The sequence below is a fragment of the Vespa velutina genome, chromosome 21 (assembly GCF_912470025.1).
Source record: "Vespa velutina chromosome 21, iVesVel2.1, whole genome shotgun sequence".
Classification (NCBI taxonomy): domain Eukaryota; kingdom Metazoa; phylum Arthropoda; class Insecta; order Hymenoptera; family Vespidae; genus Vespa; species Vespa velutina.
The window spans coordinates 3597493-3619257 of record NC_062208.1 but is presented as its reverse complement, the minus strand read 5'-3'; the positions used below and the strand labels follow the sequence as shown (position 1 = coordinate 3619257).

At 39.5% G+C, this 21765-nt stretch overlaps 2 protein-coding genes across 3 annotated transcripts in view; one reads left to right on the top strand and one right to left on the bottom strand.

Annotated features, from left to right (window-relative positions):
- Window positions 1-21765, top strand: part of LOC124956232 (protocadherin-like wing polarity protein stan) — a 36653-nt gene that overhangs the window by 1864 nt on the left and 13024 nt on the right. Inside the window, exons 2-16 of one of the 2 annotated variants that reach the window (XM_047511742.1) lie at window positions 1183-1446; window positions 1535-1638; window positions 1747-2017; window positions 2782-3463; window positions 11051-11623; window positions 11729-13282; window positions 13390-14230; window positions 14316-17284; window positions 17380-18912; window positions 18989-19561; window positions 19650-20076; window positions 20168-20405; window positions 20472-20789; window positions 20887-21466; window positions 21738-21744. In XM_047511742.1, the coding sequence (XP_047367698.1) occupies window positions 11178-11623; window positions 11729-13282; window positions 13390-14230; window positions 14316-17284; window positions 17380-18912; window positions 18989-19561; window positions 19650-20076; window positions 20168-20405; window positions 20472-20789; window positions 20887-21466; window positions 21738-21744 (9486 nt within the window). In that variant the 5' untranslated portion in view covers window positions 1183-1446; window positions 1535-1638; window positions 1747-2017; window positions 2782-3463; window positions 11051-11177. Of the gene's footprint in view, window positions 1-1182; window positions 1447-1534; window positions 1639-1746; window positions 2018-2781; window positions 3464-11050; window positions 11624-11700; window positions 13283-13389; window positions 14231-14315; window positions 17285-17379; window positions 18913-18988; window positions 19562-19649; window positions 20077-20167; window positions 20406-20471; window positions 20790-20886; window positions 21467-21737; window positions 21745-21765 lie in introns of those variants that run through there. The other variant, XM_047511743.1, reaches the window with a different exon arrangement.
- LOC124956253 lies at window positions 33-2581 on the bottom strand. Its single transcript, XM_047511793.1, has 3 exons — window positions 1759-2581; window positions 1222-1654; window positions 33-1038 (listed from the first exon to the last, which is right to left on the bottom strand). The coding sequence occupies exons 1-3, from the start codon at window positions 2089-2091 to the stop codon at window positions 767-769; spliced, it is 1038 nt and encodes a 345-aa protein (XP_047367749.1). The 5' UTR covers window positions 2092-2581; the 3' UTR covers window positions 33-766.

The window sequence follows — 21765 nt, the reverse complement described above, 5'->3', positions numbered from 1 at the left end:
AGATAGGGTTTTTAGAAAGAACGATGGAACATACTGCCTTAGTAGAAATCATTGTAAATTTCGAATCAAATTCGTTCGAGGTACACCATTGCAAAATGGACATCAATCTACAATGTCAATGGCTTTCAAAATTAATTCGTAAAAACTCGAAATTAAGAACAACGTTCGAAGTTACTTTTGGGTTCCATCGTGTTCAACGAATTCCTTAGGTAGTTTTGGCGCAAGTGCAATCAAAGTGAATATTGCATGTTCGAAAAGATGCCAAAATTGAGGTGGACTCCAAACAGATTTTGAATTCAAATCAATGAAGCCAAATATTGGTGATAAGACGTTCAGTTCGATCATGATCTAGGGAAATAATTTGTTCAAAATGATTCCTGATAAATTTTTATGATCATAATAGAGAAAATTATCTACATGGATAGAGGCATTAAACGTAGCAAGATTAGACACGATTAGTAAAAGTGTTTTCAAGAAAACGAGGTTCTCTTTGTTAGGAACAAATTTGATGTTCTTTGACCAGATATTAATTCTACCAGAGAGGCAGTCAATTAAAAGGGATAGGACATCGTTGGCTATACCATTGCTGATAATGGTACAACGTGGAAAAAGTTGAACTATAAGTAGAATGAGCAATGTCATTTCGTTTCGAAGTTTTGCATTGAATTTACAATTCTGACTTTTGTATATCTGTTTTTTGAAGGCATAACGAAGACCCCTAAAATTGAGATAGAAATTTTACTTGCAATATTTTCGCGTTGATGTATCAAATAGGAATAAAAAAAGAAGAGGAATACCACATAGCACAATGTACTGGAGTACCAAAGTCTTTCAAACAAGCTGGTACTTTTTTCGGAGGCAAAATAGATCTCATCAGGGTCCATAAGATATTCATTATCAAAACCATTGTATCATCTGAGTACTCGTCTCCTTCCAGGAGCTCGTTTGGCGGTGGTTTACAAAACACTTGAATCGCGTAAGCAAGGTCCATTCTAATTAGCAGAGAATTCAGAATACCAGCTTCTAACATTTTGTGACCTATGTTTGTAAATGATCAATTTTTTTTGTCGCTTTATAATCATTGTTTTTTTCTTTCTTCTTTTTTTTTTTTTTTTTTTTTCACTATAGATTTTAACTCACGAATGATTTCGATCTTAATCTTTTTTACTCTACTTCGTATAGGACGATGCAACGATGATGAAACGCCAAAGATTTACTTACAACAGAGACAGGAAGTAGACGAAAGTAGGAAGATTAACTCCAAGATCGTAGGATATTCTTCCGGGGAGGAAGTTTTTAATATCTCGGTTACGATAAAGGACAGATTCGACTTCTCCATAGCAGCACGACAAATCTCAGACTTCACTGCGGAAGGATCACCTGGCACAGTTCTGATTAATAAAGAACGAAGGGCTTCGTGCACTTTAAGGAGCTCTTGCTTCCTAGGTAAGATCGTTAGTAGATACCCAAAGAATGTAAAATATTGTTCCATTATGTCTGAACAAGTAACGTTTTGAAAGAATTTTTCCAATAGAGGTGGTCGATTAGAAAACTCCAACATCTGTTCGAGATGCGAACGATAATCTTCTACGCTTTTTGCGTTCGTTGCTAAGAATTCTATTATTTTTATTACCATTGGTAAGTGTTTTACCATCTAATCGCAATCATAGGAAAAGATAAAACAATGATCATCGGTATGTACGTGTGTGTCTATTATTAATAATTCATAAGTTAATCAAATTTTAGGTTGAAGGATACGTAAGCCCGATCGCAAAGTTGTTCCTGATAGTCATACAACAGTCTAGAGATTCGTGATACGTCATCTTTAGTGACTGGATCGGATATAAGTCCGTGCAATTTATGTACAACATAATCCACGTCTATTTCTCGACATAGTTTTTCTTTGCCAAATTTCGTATTATCAGGACAAGAACATTTGATTATTTTTCGAGAAGAAATGAAATTCCGTTTTTCATCCTGATATTTCTTCTTCCTCTCCATCGATACAATTGTTAAGGTAAATATACAAGTTAAAAATATTGATATTAATAATAGAAATGATGAAAAATATATTTGTCGAATGGACAACATCTGAAAGTCAAGTAAAAGCTTTCATTTCTAATAGCATTCAAACAAAAGCAAGCCAAGTGCACTCTAGCCGCCTTTGAAATCGGCTGGAGAGAGATATAACAGGTGGCGCAACGAACGAAAAAGGACAAACTCTTGTTGCTCTTGAAACGAGAAGCGTAGTATAGTTGCTATATACAAAATCGTGCCCTCCTCGTCGTCTACAGAACGCATTTGCATTCAGAACGAAGCGCGTACTCCTCGCATGAGACGGCGAGGAATTTCAAACGCGTTCCGTTCGATCTTCTTTCCTTTCCTCTCTCTTCTTCATGAATACGTCATGATTTATTGTTATTAATTTCAAAGTAGTGGTGCCCTCTCGATTGTCACGATTAATGGCGCGAGATGTTCCATAAAGATTCTAATTGATCCTATTAGAAATATTATTCCTTGGTAAAGAAGTTAAAACATTTTGTATCTTGGTAAATTAAACGTTTCAATATATTATATATTATCTAATCATATGTTAAGTTAGAGCGAATAATTAAGTAACAGAGTGTTAAATATTTAGATTGAAACTATTGCTTCAAGAGTATTATTTGCTTAAAATATAACTATAATCTTAATGGCATTAGAGACATAATTATCTTTTGCTAAAAATATTGTTAGTTTTCTTCTGTTCTGTTAGTATTGACTCAGTTCTTTATTTTCCAGGATCGTTATGTTACCGCTAGACGGCTCCACCTTCGCTCGCTCCCTGGATAGTAATGGCTCTCTCGATTGTGTGTGATAGTAAAGGCGGTACGCCTTCAACAACGTTGAGAGAGCACCTGAGCGACGCGCGTGTGCCTCGTGCGAGAGAGCCGAGACGTTAGTACGATCGCGACGCTGTCGTTGGCACAGCCGGCTAAAAAGTGAGTGTCCAACTCCCATTCACTGTGTTTTTTTTCCTTTTTTTTTTCGAAGGACAATGTGTATCCTCGCAAGCAAGAGTTCATCATTGTTCTTAAACATCTCATATTAACGATAGAAAACAAACAAAGAGGAGTAAAATATACATTTGTACATTTTCTATTTTAAAAGGTGATCGAAGAGGCATACAAAAAATCATTGGTGTACCAAAAAAAAGGTTCTTTCTTTTTCTGTCTCGGAAGAGAGTTTTGGTTAACGAACCGGTTCTGAGTGAACTCGTACACGTGAAAAGGGGTAGAACGTAGCTTTTCTCTCTCTCTCTCTCTCTCTCTCTCTCTCTTTCTCTCTAGATATACTAAGTATTCAGATTGATCGATCTTGCATGAGTCCTTGGAGTGAAAGTGTGTCTGGATTTTGAAATCGACACCGTGGACAAGGTACTCGAAATGTGAGGGATTTAGCAACGGGTGACCTTGATGGGCCGGTGAGTGACCTTTTTCAACGACCTCTTACTCCTCCTTCATTCGTTTTCTTCAATACCATCAGCGTCCTTTCTTCCTCGTCCTTGCACGGTGTCTATACACCAAAGAAGAAAAAGACTAGCTGACTCGATCTTTACGCTCGCACGCGGCTAAGTTATGACTGTGTTTCCTTCCTTTCAGGATTACCCTGAGTTTTCTTCTTCTTCGAGTTCATTCTGCGTTCCCACGGGAAGCAGGAGGCGTCTTGCGTGAAGAGAAAAAAAGAAAGGGTTCTTAATGATAATATCGTTTTATTACAGCAAGTCCTTTTGATTAGGTTTCTTTCAAACAATTTTGAATGTTTCATGTTTTAATTCTATGACTTAGCCTTATCATAGTGATTTAAGTTGATTGAGAATATTATAATTATCGTGTAATTTTTGTTCATTCTTTTGCCGTGCATTATGTAGACATCCATATCTCTCTCTCCCTCTCTCTCTCTCTCTGTCTCTGTCTCTCTCTTTCTCTTCCCCCCCCCCTCTCTCTCGTGTTATTCTTATTCGAAGTATCTCTCGTCGGAGTAACGACTTCTCGAGTGGTCTCACCACCGACACTAGTCTCAATTCTACTCTCTCAACATTTTTTATTCCTTCAGGAAAGGCTAGAAATTGATTACGAGCAAGTTAAAAATATGAGAGATAACTCAACAATGTTAATATCTTTTTTTTCTTTCTTTTTATATCGAACAGAAAAATAATTATTTTGTAACAAAAGGCAGAGTAGATTGTTAGAGTGGTTGGATCGATCGTAGACTCTTCAAAGTTCTTTTCATCAGCGTCGTCCATTCACTCTTTCAAAGATACGAAGTATGCTTGAGCATGGACGTAGAAATTGCGTCGGTCGATATTCGCAGGAGCAACCACCCGCCATTCGTTTATATAAAGGTGGGGGTGAAATCGAGGGCGAAGAAAGTAAGAGAGAAGCCGAGGAAGACCGAGAAATACCGATGAGAAGGACACCAGACCCTTCTCTCTTTCTTTCTTTCTTTCTTTCTTTCTTTCTTTTCCCCCTTCTTGTCCACTCCAATTATTATTCCTGTTGGACATTGCTAAGGATCAAAGATTTCAGACGTTCTTTTAAGCCTGAAGATGAATCTTTTCTAATGTATTTTCTTTTAAAACAAAATCTCTATATTTTCTTAAATAATTATTAGGTCGAATATGTGAGATAGGCATGTAAAATCATTCTAATTAGCTAATATCATTTGGAAATATTTGATCTGTTAACAATTTCACTATTAATATCAACGTTGGATTTCTACAAGTAAACGATTAAGAGATATTTTTCCATCTCGTTTTCGATTGGTTAGAAAGATTTATACACACACACACACACACACATATATATATATATATATATATATATATAGAGAGAGAGAGAGAGAGAGAGAGAGAAAGAGACGAGGAAGACAAGTAGGGGTTGACTCGCCACGCGTTCGTTTGCAGCACCAGCGAATCAATATTTGGAGGGTAGGCGTCCCGACGTGCAGCGTCGAAGCTACGAACCGTGAGTCACTCACCCCTGGCAGAGAAAGGGAGAAGAATGACTTCTCTTTTTTTCCCTTTCCTCTCCCGTCTCCATTCTACTCGAGCTAGATGCGTTCATGAGCGTCACGCGCATACGTTCGAGACTCCAAAGTACATACTCTTTCGTGGTGAAGCGTAAAGCGCTTCAATCTCGACTCAATTGTTCTCTCCTCTCTTTTTCTCTTTCATTCTATTCATTTTTTCTCTCTCGTTAAGAGACTTTTATCGATCGGCTAGAGACTTGTTATTCTTTCACTAGAGGAAAATTTATTTAGAAAATTAATTTCTATTCGTTTTTAAATAAACCGAAGTATATTTGTTGTAACAAACTAAATGTTAGATACATGAAATGTTGTAGAATGAAATCCATTGCAATATCTCAAATCTTATCTCATATTTATATAAACATAAAAACTTTCGAGATTTATTAAATGGGATTAAAATGGAAACTACTTTGCGACCAGGTACGATCTGTAAGCATATTATTTATGAATTATTACGAGATACACGATAAGTATGAACGATCGACACACTGAACATGAAGGCTTAGAGGATGAAGTAATCGAATGAAATAAAATAAAAAGATATTATGCTGGTCCGACAACATCTTGACAGATAAAAATAAGACTTTAAAAAGTTAATTCAATGCTTCTTTAATTCTTTTTCTTTTCTTTTCTTTTCTTTTCTTTTTTTTTATTTAAGTATGTTCGATACAATTCATAATCAACGATTTACTCAATGATAATATTTATTTGTTCGTATTGATTAACAATTGAATGATTAATTACACCGATGTCGTCAATTATATATATTTAATCATATTTTATTTTTCAATATCGATTCAGGCTATATCTTTTTCATTTAGCCTCGGAAAACAAATTTTAATTAAGATATTACGAATTTTCGGATTCCCTGGTTAGGCTTGTAACGATGAAACGTTAATTTACGAGCTTTAAAGGCGTCTCTCGTATGCGTACGAGCATGAAATGTATGCATCTAAGTAAACCCGTTTGAGAAAGAGAAAGAGAAAGAAAGAGAGAAGATGGAGTCTCTCTCGGTGGGAACAGGTTCCATAAAATTGAACGTTCTTCCGTGAAACCTTTATCCGCGGCAGGCATCTCGTCCATGGTACAGTTGCGACTGATACGGCGTACAGAACGCACACGAGTTCCTTTCAAGTTTCCTTTACAACAAGGAGCATCATTGAACCCTTGGCAAACGTCTTGAATCCTCGTTGGATTACTTGGTAGAACGATCAGTCCAGATCTTCTTCATTTATTGTATCTATTTCATCCAAACGATGCCATTTAACATCTTTTCATCTTTGTTTTTGTTAAAATAATTTCGTATCATTTGCATTTTTAAGGAGCTTATAAAAAATGTAAAAATATAAGGGACATAAATTAGGCTGTTAATTAGAATTAATAAATGTTAGTAAAAAATGTTCATTTATATATTTATATAATTATTTTTTATGACGATCAAAAGATATTTATTTATAAAACTATTTATAGGAAAGATGAAAGATACATTAACATTAAGGAAGCCATTCGATTGCGGAGGAAATCGAAAAAGAAATGAAAGGAGAGGACAAAAAGAGATGGATAAAAAGAGATTCGTTAATATCGTCGTTTTAATTCGATTACGGAAGCCTTATTACTCGGATTTCGATGAAATCCAAAGAGAGTTTATTTCTTCATAGATTGAAAGACTAGCATTCTATGTGATCGTTAAAATATCTCTCTAGATATTCAAGTCATATCCAATATATATTACATTTTTCTCGTTTAATATCTTTTTCCTTCTTTTTTTTTTTTTTTTTTTTTTTTTTTTTTCTTTTATGCACCAAGTATAGAATTAGAGGATTTAGAGTTTGAAAGTTCAGCATGAAATACCAACGCCATTGATAAATTGCAAATCTTTTTTACTTAAAGTTAAAATGAGCGTGTTATTAATATGACCACTTATGCTCGATCCTAATCTCGTCTAAGAACTTCATTAGAAATAGAAAAGGAAAGAACAGAAGGGAACCGTTGATTCGCTAGGGTAACACGAATTTAATGGTCTGATGCGTTTATTTACTCGTTTTCTTCACCGTTGGACACAACGAGCAATTAACGATAGATAAGAGATTATTCTAAAACCTGTCTTCTTTACTCTATCTTTAATTCCTTCATATTCATTTTGATCTTGAATAGAAAACTTAATGTCTCAAAATGTTCTCTTTCGTTTTTTCTTTTCTTTTTTATCTTCACTATAGAAAGTAAATCCCAGGTATAATACGCAGCTTTTCATTCTTTTCATCTCTTCCTGTAACTCACCGTTAAGGAAGCTACAGTCTGCACTATCGCGTTCTAACTAACGGTTTATATTGTGGTCGGACAACGAGCCTTTTCTTAGAACTTGGAAATTTGCCTAGAAAATATGTTCTTTGTTTTTTTCTTTCTTTCTTTCTTTCTTTCTTTTTTTCTTCTTTTTTTTTTTTTTTTTTTTTTTTAACAAGAGATATCCGTGTAACAAAATTTATTAAATTAGCAAAGTTTTCCAATTAGTATGAACGACAGTAATCCTTCGCTCATCCCAATTAAAATGATCAAATTAAAAATATAATGGAATAGAGATATTACATTTTATAGATTGGATATAAAATTGATACTTGAAGAAAAATGATAACGTTTGAATATTGTAAAATAATCGAAGAATTTGATCGTATTCGCGTAATCATGTAAATTTTCTTTCTCTTGGTAAGGTGCACACCTATCTCTTTCGACTTTGATTGTCGCGGCCTTGGCGAAGAAGAGGAGAACCACGTACACCGGTTATTGTAATAGCTACGCGCCGTCCCTCGCGTGTTCCAAGCAGATGAACGAACAAAAAGGATGAGGGTGAACATAAAAGAAAAGGAAAAGGAGAAGGCCGACGTCCCGACATTACCCGAAACTTCCCTTCCGGCGAGTCTACGATGGCGTGCACATTATTTTTCTAGTTTCTTTTTTCCTTACCAAGAAGCTTTTACGTTTCTCCCTAATTTAGATCGATCTTTTGTTATCCTATAATCGTTCTAATCCACCTGGTAACGTTTTAGGAAATAATAGAAACATTGAAAATATTTCCAACAAAAATTAGAATCATTTCTAATAGAAATTGCAATAATATTTCTTTAGATTATGCGATATATATATATATATATATATATATATATATATATATATATATATATATATATATATGTATACACATAGCTGCACTATTGCGTGACAAGCAAAATCTGTATGGTCTTAGAGAACACCGCTGGAGAAAGTAGGAATTATATTAAAGTCTATTATCAAATCGTTGATCTGTGACAAATGAATTTCTATCTAGGATTGCCATTTTCTTTTAAAACTCTTGAATAAGAGAAGGAATTGTTTTAGTCTATAAATCATGATGAATTTTCTTTGAAATAAATTAAGATAGGATCCATTCTAGAATATTAGAAATAAATTTCAAGGAACGCTGGAAGTGTCGATTATTTTATAAATTTTGTATTAGCTCAAATGTATTATAGAATTAGGTAGATTTAATTGAAAGATGTGATAATACTTACGACAAGGGTCGATTACTAACGGGTAACGTGTCAGTTAGTTCCAGTAGACGTAGCCACGCGTTCTTAAGAATGAAATTCACAAAGGTACGTGTCAGGTAATTAGCTTTTACGGTCGTTTGAACTAATTCAAAATCGATTGGATGTAGTCGTTCGAGTTCGAGGAAACCATAGTCAATCGAGATAAAGAGAGAAAGGGTGACACCTTCGTCTTCGAGTAAAAAAGGGTCAAATTCTCGGGAGGGACCTTTTAAGACTTAGACTAAGGGTCGAATTGTAAGCTTGATCATCTTCCAAGTCGTTTCGTATGACAAGTATCGTGATTCAAGACTCATTTCTAGGGTTTTACTTATATAAAATATAAGATAAATAATGTATTCTTTTTTAAAATGAAATTTTTCCTTGGTCATGCAATAAATTTTGTTTAAATATTATTAACGATTGGTAACATTGGAATTTTCATGAATTAATTTTCCCTTAATTGCTTTCTCTCTCTCTCCCCCCTCCCCCCCCCCCTCTGTGATAGCTTTTAAAACTTAGATAATTTATTCTTTTCAGGCCCCTTTCGAGTAAGGTTATAATCTCAGAAAAAAACACGAGGCAAAAGTTAGGCTCGTTGCCTGTCCAGACAACAGCGACTTTCGAAAGGTTCCTTCGAGATAATTGGTAGGACCGGATTCCACGTCGTCTTAAACCTTTCTCGACTTAATTAATAGTTTCACGGGCAGTAGCGTCAAGATATAGCATTCTTCGAACTTTTCGTTCGATCATGAGAACATCGTTCGCATCTACGATGAAAAATCATGATAGATCGTTGTAATTATTTAGTGATGATATTTTATGAATAATAGCACTTTTTTTCCCTTCTATTGATATATTTATATATTTCACCATTTTAATTCTACACGTATGTATATTAGGTACATGTATATGTACACTCGAAAATATGATCATTATAAATTAAATAGGATCAATTATCGGCTTGTACGGCTTGTCGCCTAAGAGAACGCGAGAGAATCGACACGGATGCTGTGGTCGTTCTCGAAGAGAAACGAGATGAGACGGCCCTTTACGATTCTCTGTCTGTCTCTTTTTCTCTTCGGCTCGTCCCTTCGTTTTCGTTTTCGTTTTCGTTTTTCTCTCATCTCTCGTTTTCTTCGATCGAGCTCGGTCATGTTAGTCTATCGTCTACCTGTTCTCAAGCTGAGAACGTAGGGATTGGTTGGTGCCGGTACATCGGCCATTGGGATTGGCGAGAACCGGATCGGTTATACCCTCCGGGCGAGGTGGACCCAGAACAGACGCCGGGAGAGCTATCGCGAGGTTCTCTCGGCACGGTCAACTAGCCGAGTGCGATCTTCTTAGGGGACGAACGAACCGGACAATAAGATAAAGAAAAAAACCGACTCGAGTGGCTGCTCCTCGCGTCCTGAATTCTCTTTACTCGCTCTGTTGATTCTTTGATAGAGACTGTGATGAGGTAGATTCTTTGGAATCATTACAATTTCACCGTTTTATTTATTTTCTAATAGAATAGAATAATATTGATAAGAAAAGTTAACAAATTTCATTTAGATTAGATCGTTTATTAGTAGACGAAGAGTAGATTGGTCCATTCGAAGAGAAAATTGTTTGATTCGTTTGATCGATTTTCTAATTAATATAAAACTAATTGTCTTTGTATAAGGTTGATAAAATAAGAGTGGCGTTTCTCGTGGCCCTATTAGGTACTTTGATGAAAGGTGCAAAGAACTGTAAAACGGAAACACGTATTCCCACGTTTTTCCCTCGGTAGAACCACGTTCTGGGGCGAGTTAAATACTCTTCGAGGAAGGAAAAAATTACGGGCACGGCGAGAAATTTCTTTCGATAGATCTTTCGATAAATTAATTTCACGTGACTCTTCGTTTAAGATAAAAGTACGTGAGCTTTGGAATTAGGTGAACGGCTTTTCTGGATCTCTCTTATTACATAGAGACTCGTAACGCGATACTGTAATATCTTGAAATGGAAGAACATTATAAAAGAATAAAGACACACGGTCAATGACTCCAATGACACTTTTATTTTGTTCTCCTCGAATTTATTCCCTTGATAATTTTCAAAATGAAAAGAAAACTCGCATTTGCCTATCTCGATCTCGTGCGAATCTCAAGATGCGTCGATTGTTCCACAAAAGCTGTTGCTCGTAGTTCCCTATTAGGAGTATTAATTAGCAAATTGCAAGCATGTAGGGACGGTTGAAAACTATTGAAACGATGGAGGGATACGATATCCATGCGTGTAAACTTATGTATTCCCACAGTATACATTTGTGAACTTTTTAATTAATCAATTTTAAACATTTTCATCTGTAAAAATTCTATTCATGAGGTTTGATATAAGATGCAGGACTTTTGTTAAAGAGACTCGAGAAAAATAAATATCGGTTGGTATTACAGAGAGCACAGGATGGTAGTTCGTTGAACCCGGAAGAAGCAAGAAAAACGTAGGCGAGAATGGGACGACAGACACCTGGATGAAGATACAAGGTGAAGGCTAGCTTGGTAGAGGTATTAAGAGGGTGTAATGGCAAGCTGGAAATGGATACTGCCTATGTGTCTGGCGGCACTATGGACACTGGCGGAAGGTTATCTCGCTGTACTGTCCTCGAGTACGCCAGTTGGTACCATTGTTTTCGAGGCGGGAGTACCGCAGCTAGGTGGTCGCCGAAAATACGAGGTCTCGAACGAACGGACAGCATGGTTCGCACGAAAACTCCTCAAGGTTCATCCCCACACTGGACGTGTGACATTGGCTAAGCCATTAAGTTGCGAAGGTCTTCAATATCCTCGAATTTTCACCTTCTACGTGGACTCGACGAGTTCGAGATTAGGCAGGCCAACCATCGATTATTATAGTTTGCCGTTAAGGATATTGATAACCGGCTGTGGTGAGGAAAATCGAGATCTTGCTGCTACCAGAGGATGGATGGCAGAGACCTTGGCTTCTTATGCTATGCCAACTACGGAAAGGTAATCGTTTTTTAATTTCTCCTTTTTTAATTGAATTCGATCAGATGATTCGTTAGTGAAGTCTCAATGACGACAAGGAATTGTCTTTCGCACGATTACCTACAGGTTCATCGAAGTCTGCTTGAGAACGTCGCAACTCGTTGCAGCTCTTAGAGACTTCCTACCACAGACTGCGCTGAAGGAATGCGAGACCAGGTGGGGTGGCGTTGCCGATCCTCGTTTTTTGATCGAAGGAGCAGCCGGGGATTTGGTCTCGGCGTCGGAACAATGCCTGGTAGATCCCCTATGGAAGATCTCCGTGTCTATGAATCTGAGATGTGATGCAGAGTCTCGTTTGGCGGATGCGGAACATCGTTTGAAAATCGTATTTCATCATCGGCAGCTCGACGATACCGATCTTGGTAGGAGAGTTAGGAGAGAGTTGAAAAATCAATCACCATATTTCGAGCAACCTCTCTACGTCGCAGCGATTGAAGAGGAAAAAGAACCAGGTGTTTATGTGACGTCCGTTCGTGCTAGGGATCCCGAAGGCGGAACAGTACGATATTCCATGAGTTCTATCTTAGACGCTCGCTCACAGACGCTCTTGATTCTGGACCCAGTTACTGGTAGAGTGAGCACACGTGCCAGATTGGATAGAGAAAGCGTCGATGTACATTACTTCCGAGTATTGGCTGTGGACGACTCATTTCCACCAAGAACAGGCACTACCACTCTTCAAGTGAACGTATTGGATGCAAACGATCATGCCCCCTGTTTCGAGTGGCCGGAATACGATGCATCGGTTAGGGAAGGCGTACCGGTCGGTTCGACGGTCGTCACAGTAAAAGCGACCGATCAGGATACCGGCAGGAACGCCGACGTTGAATACTCAATCGTCTCGACAAGCGGCGGCGGTATGACTGTTCATGCTGAAGATACCTCTACCTTCAGAATCGATCCACGTTCTGGTGTAGTTACCACGAGGATGCCACTTGACAGAGAGAAGACCGAGATCTATACCGTGATACTTTGTGTTTCCGACCTGGCAACCCCACCGTCGACGCGTAAAACCGCGAACGCCACGTTGATCGTTCGTGTTCTTGATGACAATGATAATTATCCTCAGTTCACCGAGCGCACATTTTCCGTAGCGATACCAGAGGATCTAGATTATACTTCGAATCCGATCGTGGCTAGAATAAGAGCAACTGATGCAGATGCGGGCAATAACGCTGCCGTGAGATACGCGATAATCGGTGGTAACACCCAGAATACTTTCTCCATCGACAACATGAGCGGTGACGTTGCTCTCGTGAAGCCTCTAGACTACGAATCAATGAGGAGTTACAAGATCGTAATAAGGGCCCAGGACGGTGGAACACCACCGAGATCGAACACCACTCAGCTCTTGGTCCACGTAAAAGACGTCAATGACAATGCACCAAGATTTTATACCAGTCATTTTCAAGATGCCGTTGCTGAGAACGTACCTATCGGTTATTCGGTACTTAAAGTTCAGGCTTACGATGCCGACGAAGGTGTGAATGCACAAATTAAGTATACCATAGCTTCTCGCGACTTCTCCGGTGCGTCCACAGATAATTTTCCCATCACCGTAAATCCTGATACCGGTTGGATCTACACAACGAAACAGCTCGATCGTGAAGAATGTTCCAGGTAATTATATTGATCTCGTAGCACCTTAGCTTAGAGCTTGGATTCGATTTGGTATTACTCATAGACGTCAAAAATTTAGATTAAAGTTGACTCTTTGATTTTCATAGGTATCAATTCACAGTAATCGCCTCAGATTCAGGCGAGGAATCAAAATCGGCAAGCGTCACCGTAATCCTAACAGTTTCCGATGTAAACGACAACGATCCTTACTTCGATCCAAAAAATTACGACGCTGTAGTGTCGGAAGATGATCCACCAGGTACTCCTGTAACGTCTGTCACCGCTACAGATCCTGACGAAGACGCGAAGATACATTATGAGATTACTGCTGGGAATACGAGAGGTCGATTTTCGATAGCCTCTCAGAATGGACGTGGCTTGATCACGGTGGCTCAACCATTAGATTATAAACAAGAAAAAAGATTCGTATTGACCGTGACAGCTTCGGATAGTGGTGGAAGAACTGACACTGCTCTGGTATACGTGAACGTTTCCGACGCGAACAATTTTTCACCGGTTTTTGAGAATGCTCCTTACTCGGTCTCGGTTTTCGAAGATGCGCCAGTTGGTACGACTGTTTTAGTGGTCAGTGCCACTGATTCTGACGTCGGTAAAAATGCTCAAGTTACTTATAGTCTTGGAACGGATGGGGATGAACAAGAAGCAGCAGAATTTACGATCAATTCGCAGACCGGTGCGATCACTACCACTCGAGCACTCGATCGTGAAAAAGTTCCGGGCTACGTGTTAACTGTAACAGCTAGAGATGGTGGGGTACCACCTCTTTCTGACACCACGGACATTGAGATCTCGGTTACGGACGTTAACGACAATGCACCGATGTTCGAAGCACCTCAATATCAAGGTTCTATACCCGAAGATGTTTTGGTTGGCACAAGCGTCCTCAGAGTCTCTGCTACCGATGAGGACATAGATCTCAATGGAAGGGTAAGATTTTTCTTCAATATACTACGGTATTCGGAATAAATATATGTTCCATTGAAAAATTATATTAATTCCTAATATACTTTAGGTAAGATACGCGTTGGAAGATGACGGAGATGGTGCCTTCGCGATAGATCCAACTACAGGAATAGTGAGAACTTCCAAATCGTTAGATCGAGAATCCGTTGCAAGGTACATTCTAAAAGCTGTAGCTGCTGATAGAGGTTCACCTTCGTTATCTTCAGTGGTACCAGTTATCGTAAAGATCGAGGACGTTAATGATTCTCCTCCAGCTTTTGAAAACGATAAGATCGTACTTTACATTGCTGAGAATTCTCCAGTGGGCTCGACTGTGGGCGAGATTTACGCCCACGATCCTGACGAAGGCCCAAATGCTGTTGTTCAGTATTCTGTTATCGGCGGTGAAGATTCCAATAGTTTTGCCTTGAATGTAAGACCAGGTGGTGATCGTGCTGAACTGGTCACTCTCGAAGAACTTGATTACGAGTCACCAAAGAAGAAATTTGAGTTGGTTGTTCGTGCAGCCTCTCCACCATTGCGATCAGATGCTCTAGTGCAAATTATGGTAACAGATGTCAACGACAACGCGCCAGTACTGAAAGATTTTCAAATAATCTTCAATAACTTCAAAGATTTCTTTCCGACCACTGCAATAGGCAAGATACCGGCTGTAGATGCCGACGTTACCGATAAGCTGGTCTACAGCATTCTCGCTGGTAACAATGCTAATCTGATAGATCTGAATAAGACGACGGGTGAAATACGTCTTTCGCCGCAATTAAATACAAATGTACCACGAGTAGCAACGATGGAGGTATCCGTAACTGATGGTGTCAACGAAGCAAAGGCTACCATGACTCTGTCAGTACGATTGATCACGGACGAGATGCTCTTGAATTCGATAACAGTTAGGCTCGACGATATGACGGTCGAAGCTTTCCTAAGCCCATTATTAGGATATTTCTTGGACGGTCTTGCTGCCATTATACCTTGTCCGAGAGAGAACATTTTTTTATTTAGCATTCAAGAGGATGCAAATGTCCAAGGGAAGATATTGAACGTTAGTTTCTCGGCTCGTAAGGTCGAACCAGGTACAGCCGACGAGTTTTACAGTCCACAATTTCTTCAAGAACGAGTTTATTTGAATCGTGGAATCCTGGCGAGGCTTGCCACTGTCACAGTATTACCCTTCGATGATAATCTTTGTGTAAGGGAACCTTGTCTCAATTTCGAGGAGTGTTTGACCGTATTGAAGTTTGGAAATGCTTCTGGGTTTGCCAGTAGCGATACAGTACTCTTTCGGCCGATTTATCCAGTCACCACTTTCGCGTGCAAATGTGCAAAAGGTTTTACCGGTAGCAGAGAAGCATACTTGTGTGATACAGAAGTGAATTTGTGTTATTCGAATCCTTGTCAGAATGGTGGAACTTGTCATCGAAGGGAAGGTGGATATGCTTGTTCCTGCTCGCCCGATTATACTGGAGAAAATTGTCAGATCTCATTAGACAAGAACACTTGCGCACCAGACATCTGTAAAGGTGGTTCTCAGTGTACCATTAAGAATACAGGAGGGTTTACTTGCGAGGGATGTCCAGTAAGAGTTCTAGAAAATGTCACTCCTTTGTGTGAACTGAAAGCACGTAGCTTTGGACCAGCTACATTCCTTACATTTGCCTCGTTAAAACAACGGCACAGGCTCCATTTGAGACTGAGGTTTGCTACAGAATCGTCCGATGGTCTACTTCTTTACAATGGTCGTTACAACGAAAAACACGATTTTGTGGCCTTAGAGATCATCGAATCTCACGTACAATTTAGTTTTTCGCTTGGGGATGAGGTCACCAGAGCATCAGCTGAAATACCTGGAGGTGTATCTGACGGACAATGGCACGAGGTTGAAGTGTCTTACATTAATAAGACAGTGACGATTTCTTTAGACAATTGTGACGTTGCTTTGGCATTAGAGCATGGTGAAAGATTAGGCCCAAAATGGGCTTGCGCTGGAAGAAGCGAGCAAATACTAGAAGATCGTTGCGGTCTCATCACGGAGACCTGTCATCGATTTTTAGATTTAACAGGGCCTTTACAATTAGGTGGCTTACCTGCCATTCCCTCGAACTTTCCCGTTAGAACGAAGGACTTCGTTGGTTGTATCAGCGATCTTTACATCGATCATATATTCGTCGATTTAAACTCGTTCGTCGCGGATAATGGCACTAACGCTGGTTGCCCAGAAAAGAATGCATTTTGCTCTTCCATACCATGTAAAAACAACGGTGAGTGTCGCGAAGTCTGGGATGGTTTTATTTGCGAGTGTACTGAAAATTTCGCTGGACCAACGTGCGAAGACGAGGTTGGGAAACCATGGAAATTTCATGGTGATGGCTTGTTGAACTTCAATCCACTTCTTAGACCGATTCAACTACCGTGGCTGACGGCACTCAGTTTAAGGACAAGGGCGAAACATGCGTTCGTCATGGCAGTACAAATTGGACAAAATAGTTCGGTCCTGTTGGAGATTCGTGATGGAAAAATGGTAGCTTCGTTGGATGGTACAGACATCATACGAACATGGTATAACATTGCTGATGGCGAATGGCACAGGCTCGAAGTTCTTTGGCAAAGTGGTCACGTTTCTCTCGACATGGATTATCGTGATAAACCTTTGAATTCACCGTTAGCCGCGAAATTGCAAGGACTTTACGTAGGCAGGATTTTAGTTGGTGGTCCAGATCAATCTATAAACACTGAGTTACCATTCTACGATGGCTGTCTGCAAGATCTTCGAATCGGTACGAATCAAAGCGTATTGCAACGACCGACCGTTCAAGAGAACGTCGAAACTGGCTGCATATCCGAATCTGTATGCAGCATAGACTGTCCAGAAGCATCGATTTGCGTAACGAAATGGCAAGCAAGTGAATGCGTTTGCGCGGCTGGTCGAGTTGGACGCAGCTGCGAGCTCGTTTGTGATTTAAATCCTTGTAACAATACTGGTACATGCGTCGAGGAAAAGGAATTCCATAAAGGATATAGGTACGTCAATTTTCATTATATTTCCATAGATTAAACGTGTATTAATGACATCCCAATGAATACTGTACGATGTCAAATTCGATGTCAAATTTTAGATGCGATTGTAACTCACCGGAATACTCTGGAGATTATTGCGAAATAAAAGCAGATCAACCTTGCCCAGCGACATGGTGGGGAACGCCAGTCTGTGGACCTTGTCATTGTGACGAATCTAAAGGTTACGATCCGGCTTGTAATAAAACAACTGGCGAATGCTATTGCAAAGAGAATCATTATCAACCACCGGGACAAAAGGAATGTATTCCCTGTGGATGTTATGCAATTGGAAGTTTTGGACCGCGTTGCGATACAGAAACTGGCCAGTGTCGTTGTCGTGTTGGTGTTATCGGTCGTTCTTGTACAGCTTGTCCAAATCCTTATGCAGAAGTGACATTGCAAGGTTGCGAGGTGATCTATGATGGTTGCCCTAGGTCCTACTCAGAAGGTTTATGGTGGCCTAGGACTAAATTTGGAATGACAGCTGTCGAGGATTGTCCTGACACAGCGGAAGGGAAAACTTCGAGATCTTGCGACGACAAATTAGGTGGATGGCAACCACCTGATCTCTTCAATTGTACATCGGAGGCTTTCGTCGAACAGAGACATCAGTTGGCCGCTTTGGAGGCTCAAGATCTTATGTTGAATACGTATGTAGCTGTAAAACTGGCCAAGGATGTACACGATGCCGCCAACGTTACGAAAAACATGTATGGCGCTGATTTACTCGTCGCTGAATCTCTATTAATTGCATTGCTTCGTTACGAGGAGAGTCTCATTGGCCTTAACTTGACTCACAGTCAGGACAAAGACTACGTAGCTAATCTCGCTGGCATAGCTAGTGCTATTTTACAGACGAAATATGTCGAAAATTGGAGAAGGATCGAGTCCCTTAACGGTGACAGTCCTGACAAGATTTTAAACGCATTGGCCAGATACTTGAACACATTGACTGCGTCCCAGCACGATACTTTTACCAGTCCCTTTGAAGTCGTTGATCGTAATATAGTACTTGGATTGGATATAGTAACTTCAGAAAGTCTCTTTGGTTTCGAAGCAGCGGAATACAAAGAGGATCCTTCGATGTCTACCGCAAGGCCGTCGGAAGCAGATCGAAAAGTCGTTTTGCCTGATACCTCGGCGTTTCTAAGTACGACTACACATTTCGGACCATCGATAAGTTTTCCAAAGTACAACAATTACATGGCAGATCCAAAGAGATTCGATACACATTCCAAGATACAAGTACCTCTGAGTATATTGGGTATTAAACCATTGGCACAAGGAGAACTGAACGTGAGAAATAGTTTGAGCAATCGTAAGGCTGTACTGAGTTATGTCCAATATAAAGAATTAGGTTCGCTTTTACCTCAACGTTTCGATGATTCGGTGGCTGTTAGATGGGGTGTTGAGGTGTCAGTAGGGTCACCTGTGATGACTGTATCAGTTTTGGTACCGTCCAAAAATGGTTACGAATCGATGACTGGAATTCCATTGCAATCACCGGTACAAGTAAGATTGTGGCTAAGTGAGAACGACGATTTTAAGACGCGAACCAATCCACAATGTGTTCATTGGAATACAGCGAAAGGGTAAGGAAAATTAATGTTGTTCGATCAATTTTAACGTCATCAAAAGCTATCTGATTTCTTGATTCTTTTTATACAGAACCGGAGAATGGAGTCGAATGGGATGTACAACGGAAATAGAGGACAATAGTTTGTCCTATGGTTCAATCGTCAATTGTTCCTGTCTAAAGTTGTCGACTTTCGCTGTATTAACAGATGTATTGGACCTCGAATACGTGCCTGAACCATCCCTGTTAGAGGATGTTACCAGTTACAGTGCTTTCATGCTCGCCCTACCACTTCTACTTTCAGCCCTGCTCATTTTAGCTTTGATACGTGGCACAGGAACGAATTCAAACAGCATTCACAAAAACCTTGTTCTCTGTGTGTTCCTCGGCGAAACATTGTACCTGATAGCTCTCAAAGCAAGAAGCCCACTGGTTACCAACGAATTTCCATGCAAATTGACTGCAATTGGTTTGCATTATGCTTGGCTAAGTACCTTCGCTTGGACTTTAGTCGATTCTATTCATCTTTATCGAATGCTCACTGAAATGAGGGACGTCAATCATGGACAGATGAGATTTTATTACACGATGGGTTATGGCATGCCTGCAGTTATCGTTGGTTTGACGATAGGCGTCAGAGCAGATCAATATGGAAATTTTTATTTGTAAGTTGAATCCATACTTGAATAATTCGTACATTTTTTTTTTCTTTTTTTTAATAAAAAATATATTGTTTATCGTATTAACTTACAGTTGTTGGCTGTCGATCTACGAAACTGTAATCTGGTCTTTGATAGGACCAGTTTGCGTGGCAATTTTCGTCAATTTTTGTATTCTTGTCATGTCTATAAGAGCAGCGTTTACATTGAAGGAACACATTATGGGTTTTGGTAATCTGAGGACGTTACTTTGGTTATCCGTTGCGTCATTGCCCTTGCTTGGTTCCACATGGACTTTGGCAGTCTTGAATGCTTCAGAGACGTCACCGACTTTGTCGTATTTGCTCAGTGTTGCTATTGTCGTTCATGCTGCGTTCAGTCTGATTGGATATTGCTTCATCAATGGTAGAGTGAGAAGGAATTTGTACCTGAGTCTTTTGAGATGCGTTGGGAAAAAGGCACCCCTATTGGAAGGTAGCATGGCTAATGGAAGCAGTAGTCAAAATGTTAATGGTCATTCAGTGAGTATCTTACGTTAATTAACATCTTAATCACGTCAATGCTAATTTGATTTATTAGCAGATAACTAAATCAACGAGAATTATTTCACAGAGATCAGCATTAGCTTACTCGTCGACGTACAGTGGAGCCGAATCAGTATGCAGAAGAGTTCATGTAGGAGTATCGACGAGTAGTACGACATCACGAAGTACAAATAAAACTGGTTCTAGCCCTTACCGCAGTGATACACATTTGAGACACACGTCAACGTCAACCAGCAATTACAATAGCGATCGAGATCCCTACATGTCGTCCAGGAGTCAACGATCGGTTGTACATCCTCGACAAGGTATATAAACTTTCTTCTATTCGTTTGTTACACGATCATTATACGACACATAAATCAATGATGTAGAGTCGAATGAGTCGAGAAATCCACGAAGAGATTCGGAATCCGATTCCGATGGTTCTCAAGCCGAAGGTGGTGGTAGAAGCCTAGATCTTGCGAGTTCCCATAGTTCTGACGAAGATGACGTTACTTCAAGGTCTCACAGGAACATGGGTGTATCGGCTCAACAACCAGTAGCTCATAGCTACCTTCCAAACATACACAGTAATCCTGCTGAACACCTAAACATACTTTGTTCGAACGCTGAACTATTTCCAAATATAAAACCAATTTATGCACCGAGATGGAGTTCACAACTGCCAGAAGCCTATCTCTCATCTAATGGTAAAGAGTTTCTGAAGATTAATCCTATCGGTAATCAATAATATGGGATAAAATTGTAATGATATTGAAAAAGTTAACAATTTAACTCGTTCCTCAGTGATGGACGTTCGAGGAAGTCAATGGTCAGGCGGTACCATGTCAGACAACGAGATGGCCTCCAACAAAACGTCGAGTCCAAATCCATTACCTTATCCTGAGATGAATTCACCACAAAAGAGTCAGTTAGATGAGAATTATTCTGAGGGAGAAGAGAAGATACATCACGTTGGTGAAAAATATCTCTTCCCTTACACTGCTGAAGAGGATCATACGATATCACCTACACCGTACATGCTATCAATGTCTACACGAATTCTTGCTTCGAGCATGAGCCATCATTCCCAAAACTCAAATCACGAGAACATGAGTGGTTCTGAGAGGTATGGTAGCCTAAAGAGAGGTCAAAGTTTGCATGGATCTCAACATGACAATATGAGTGGCTCGGAAAGGTATGGAAGTTTAAAGAGAGGCAAGATAACTCCAACCGTATTGGAGGATGCACCAGAATTCATTCTACCGATGAGTGGTAGGATATTGTCGAGCTCGTTGACGCATGATCTTCAACATAGTAACGAATTAGCGGCTCTGAGACAGCAGCAGCAACAACAGCAATACGAGCAGACGATCACTGAGACTGAGTGAGTACAAATCTATTCGATTAGATGATAGACAAATGACATTTTTCGAGGTGATGCTTTTTCTAAGCTAAAAAGGGAAGAGTCAGAAGTTGAAACACATACTTCTGACACTCCCAAAATATTATCTGGCTTGACTTATGAATGATTAATCTTCATTGTCCTATCGTTTTTCCATTGACATTTTTATCGCAAAAAAAGGTGCTGGAACATATTAATCTAATTGTCTATCTTTTCTATAATCCATGCTTGCCCTGGCAAATGAAACGATCAGCGAGGAGGTAAGCATGTATCTCCCACAA

Excerpts from the sequence above, each read along its gene's own strand:
- LOC124956253 (XM_047511793.1), bottom strand. The coding sequence starts at position 2,091 with ATGTTGTCCATTCGACAAATATATTTTTCATCATTTCTATTATTAATA. Across the intron at positions 1,655-1,758 it reads AACTTTGCGATCGGGCTTAC|ATGGTAAAACACTTACCAAT; the intron begins GTATCCTTCAAC and ends GATTGCGATTAG. Across the intron at positions 1,039-1,221 it reads GTCTACTTCCTGTCTCTGTT|GTCACAAAATGTTAGAAGCT; the intron begins GTAAGTAAATCT and ends TTACAAACATAG.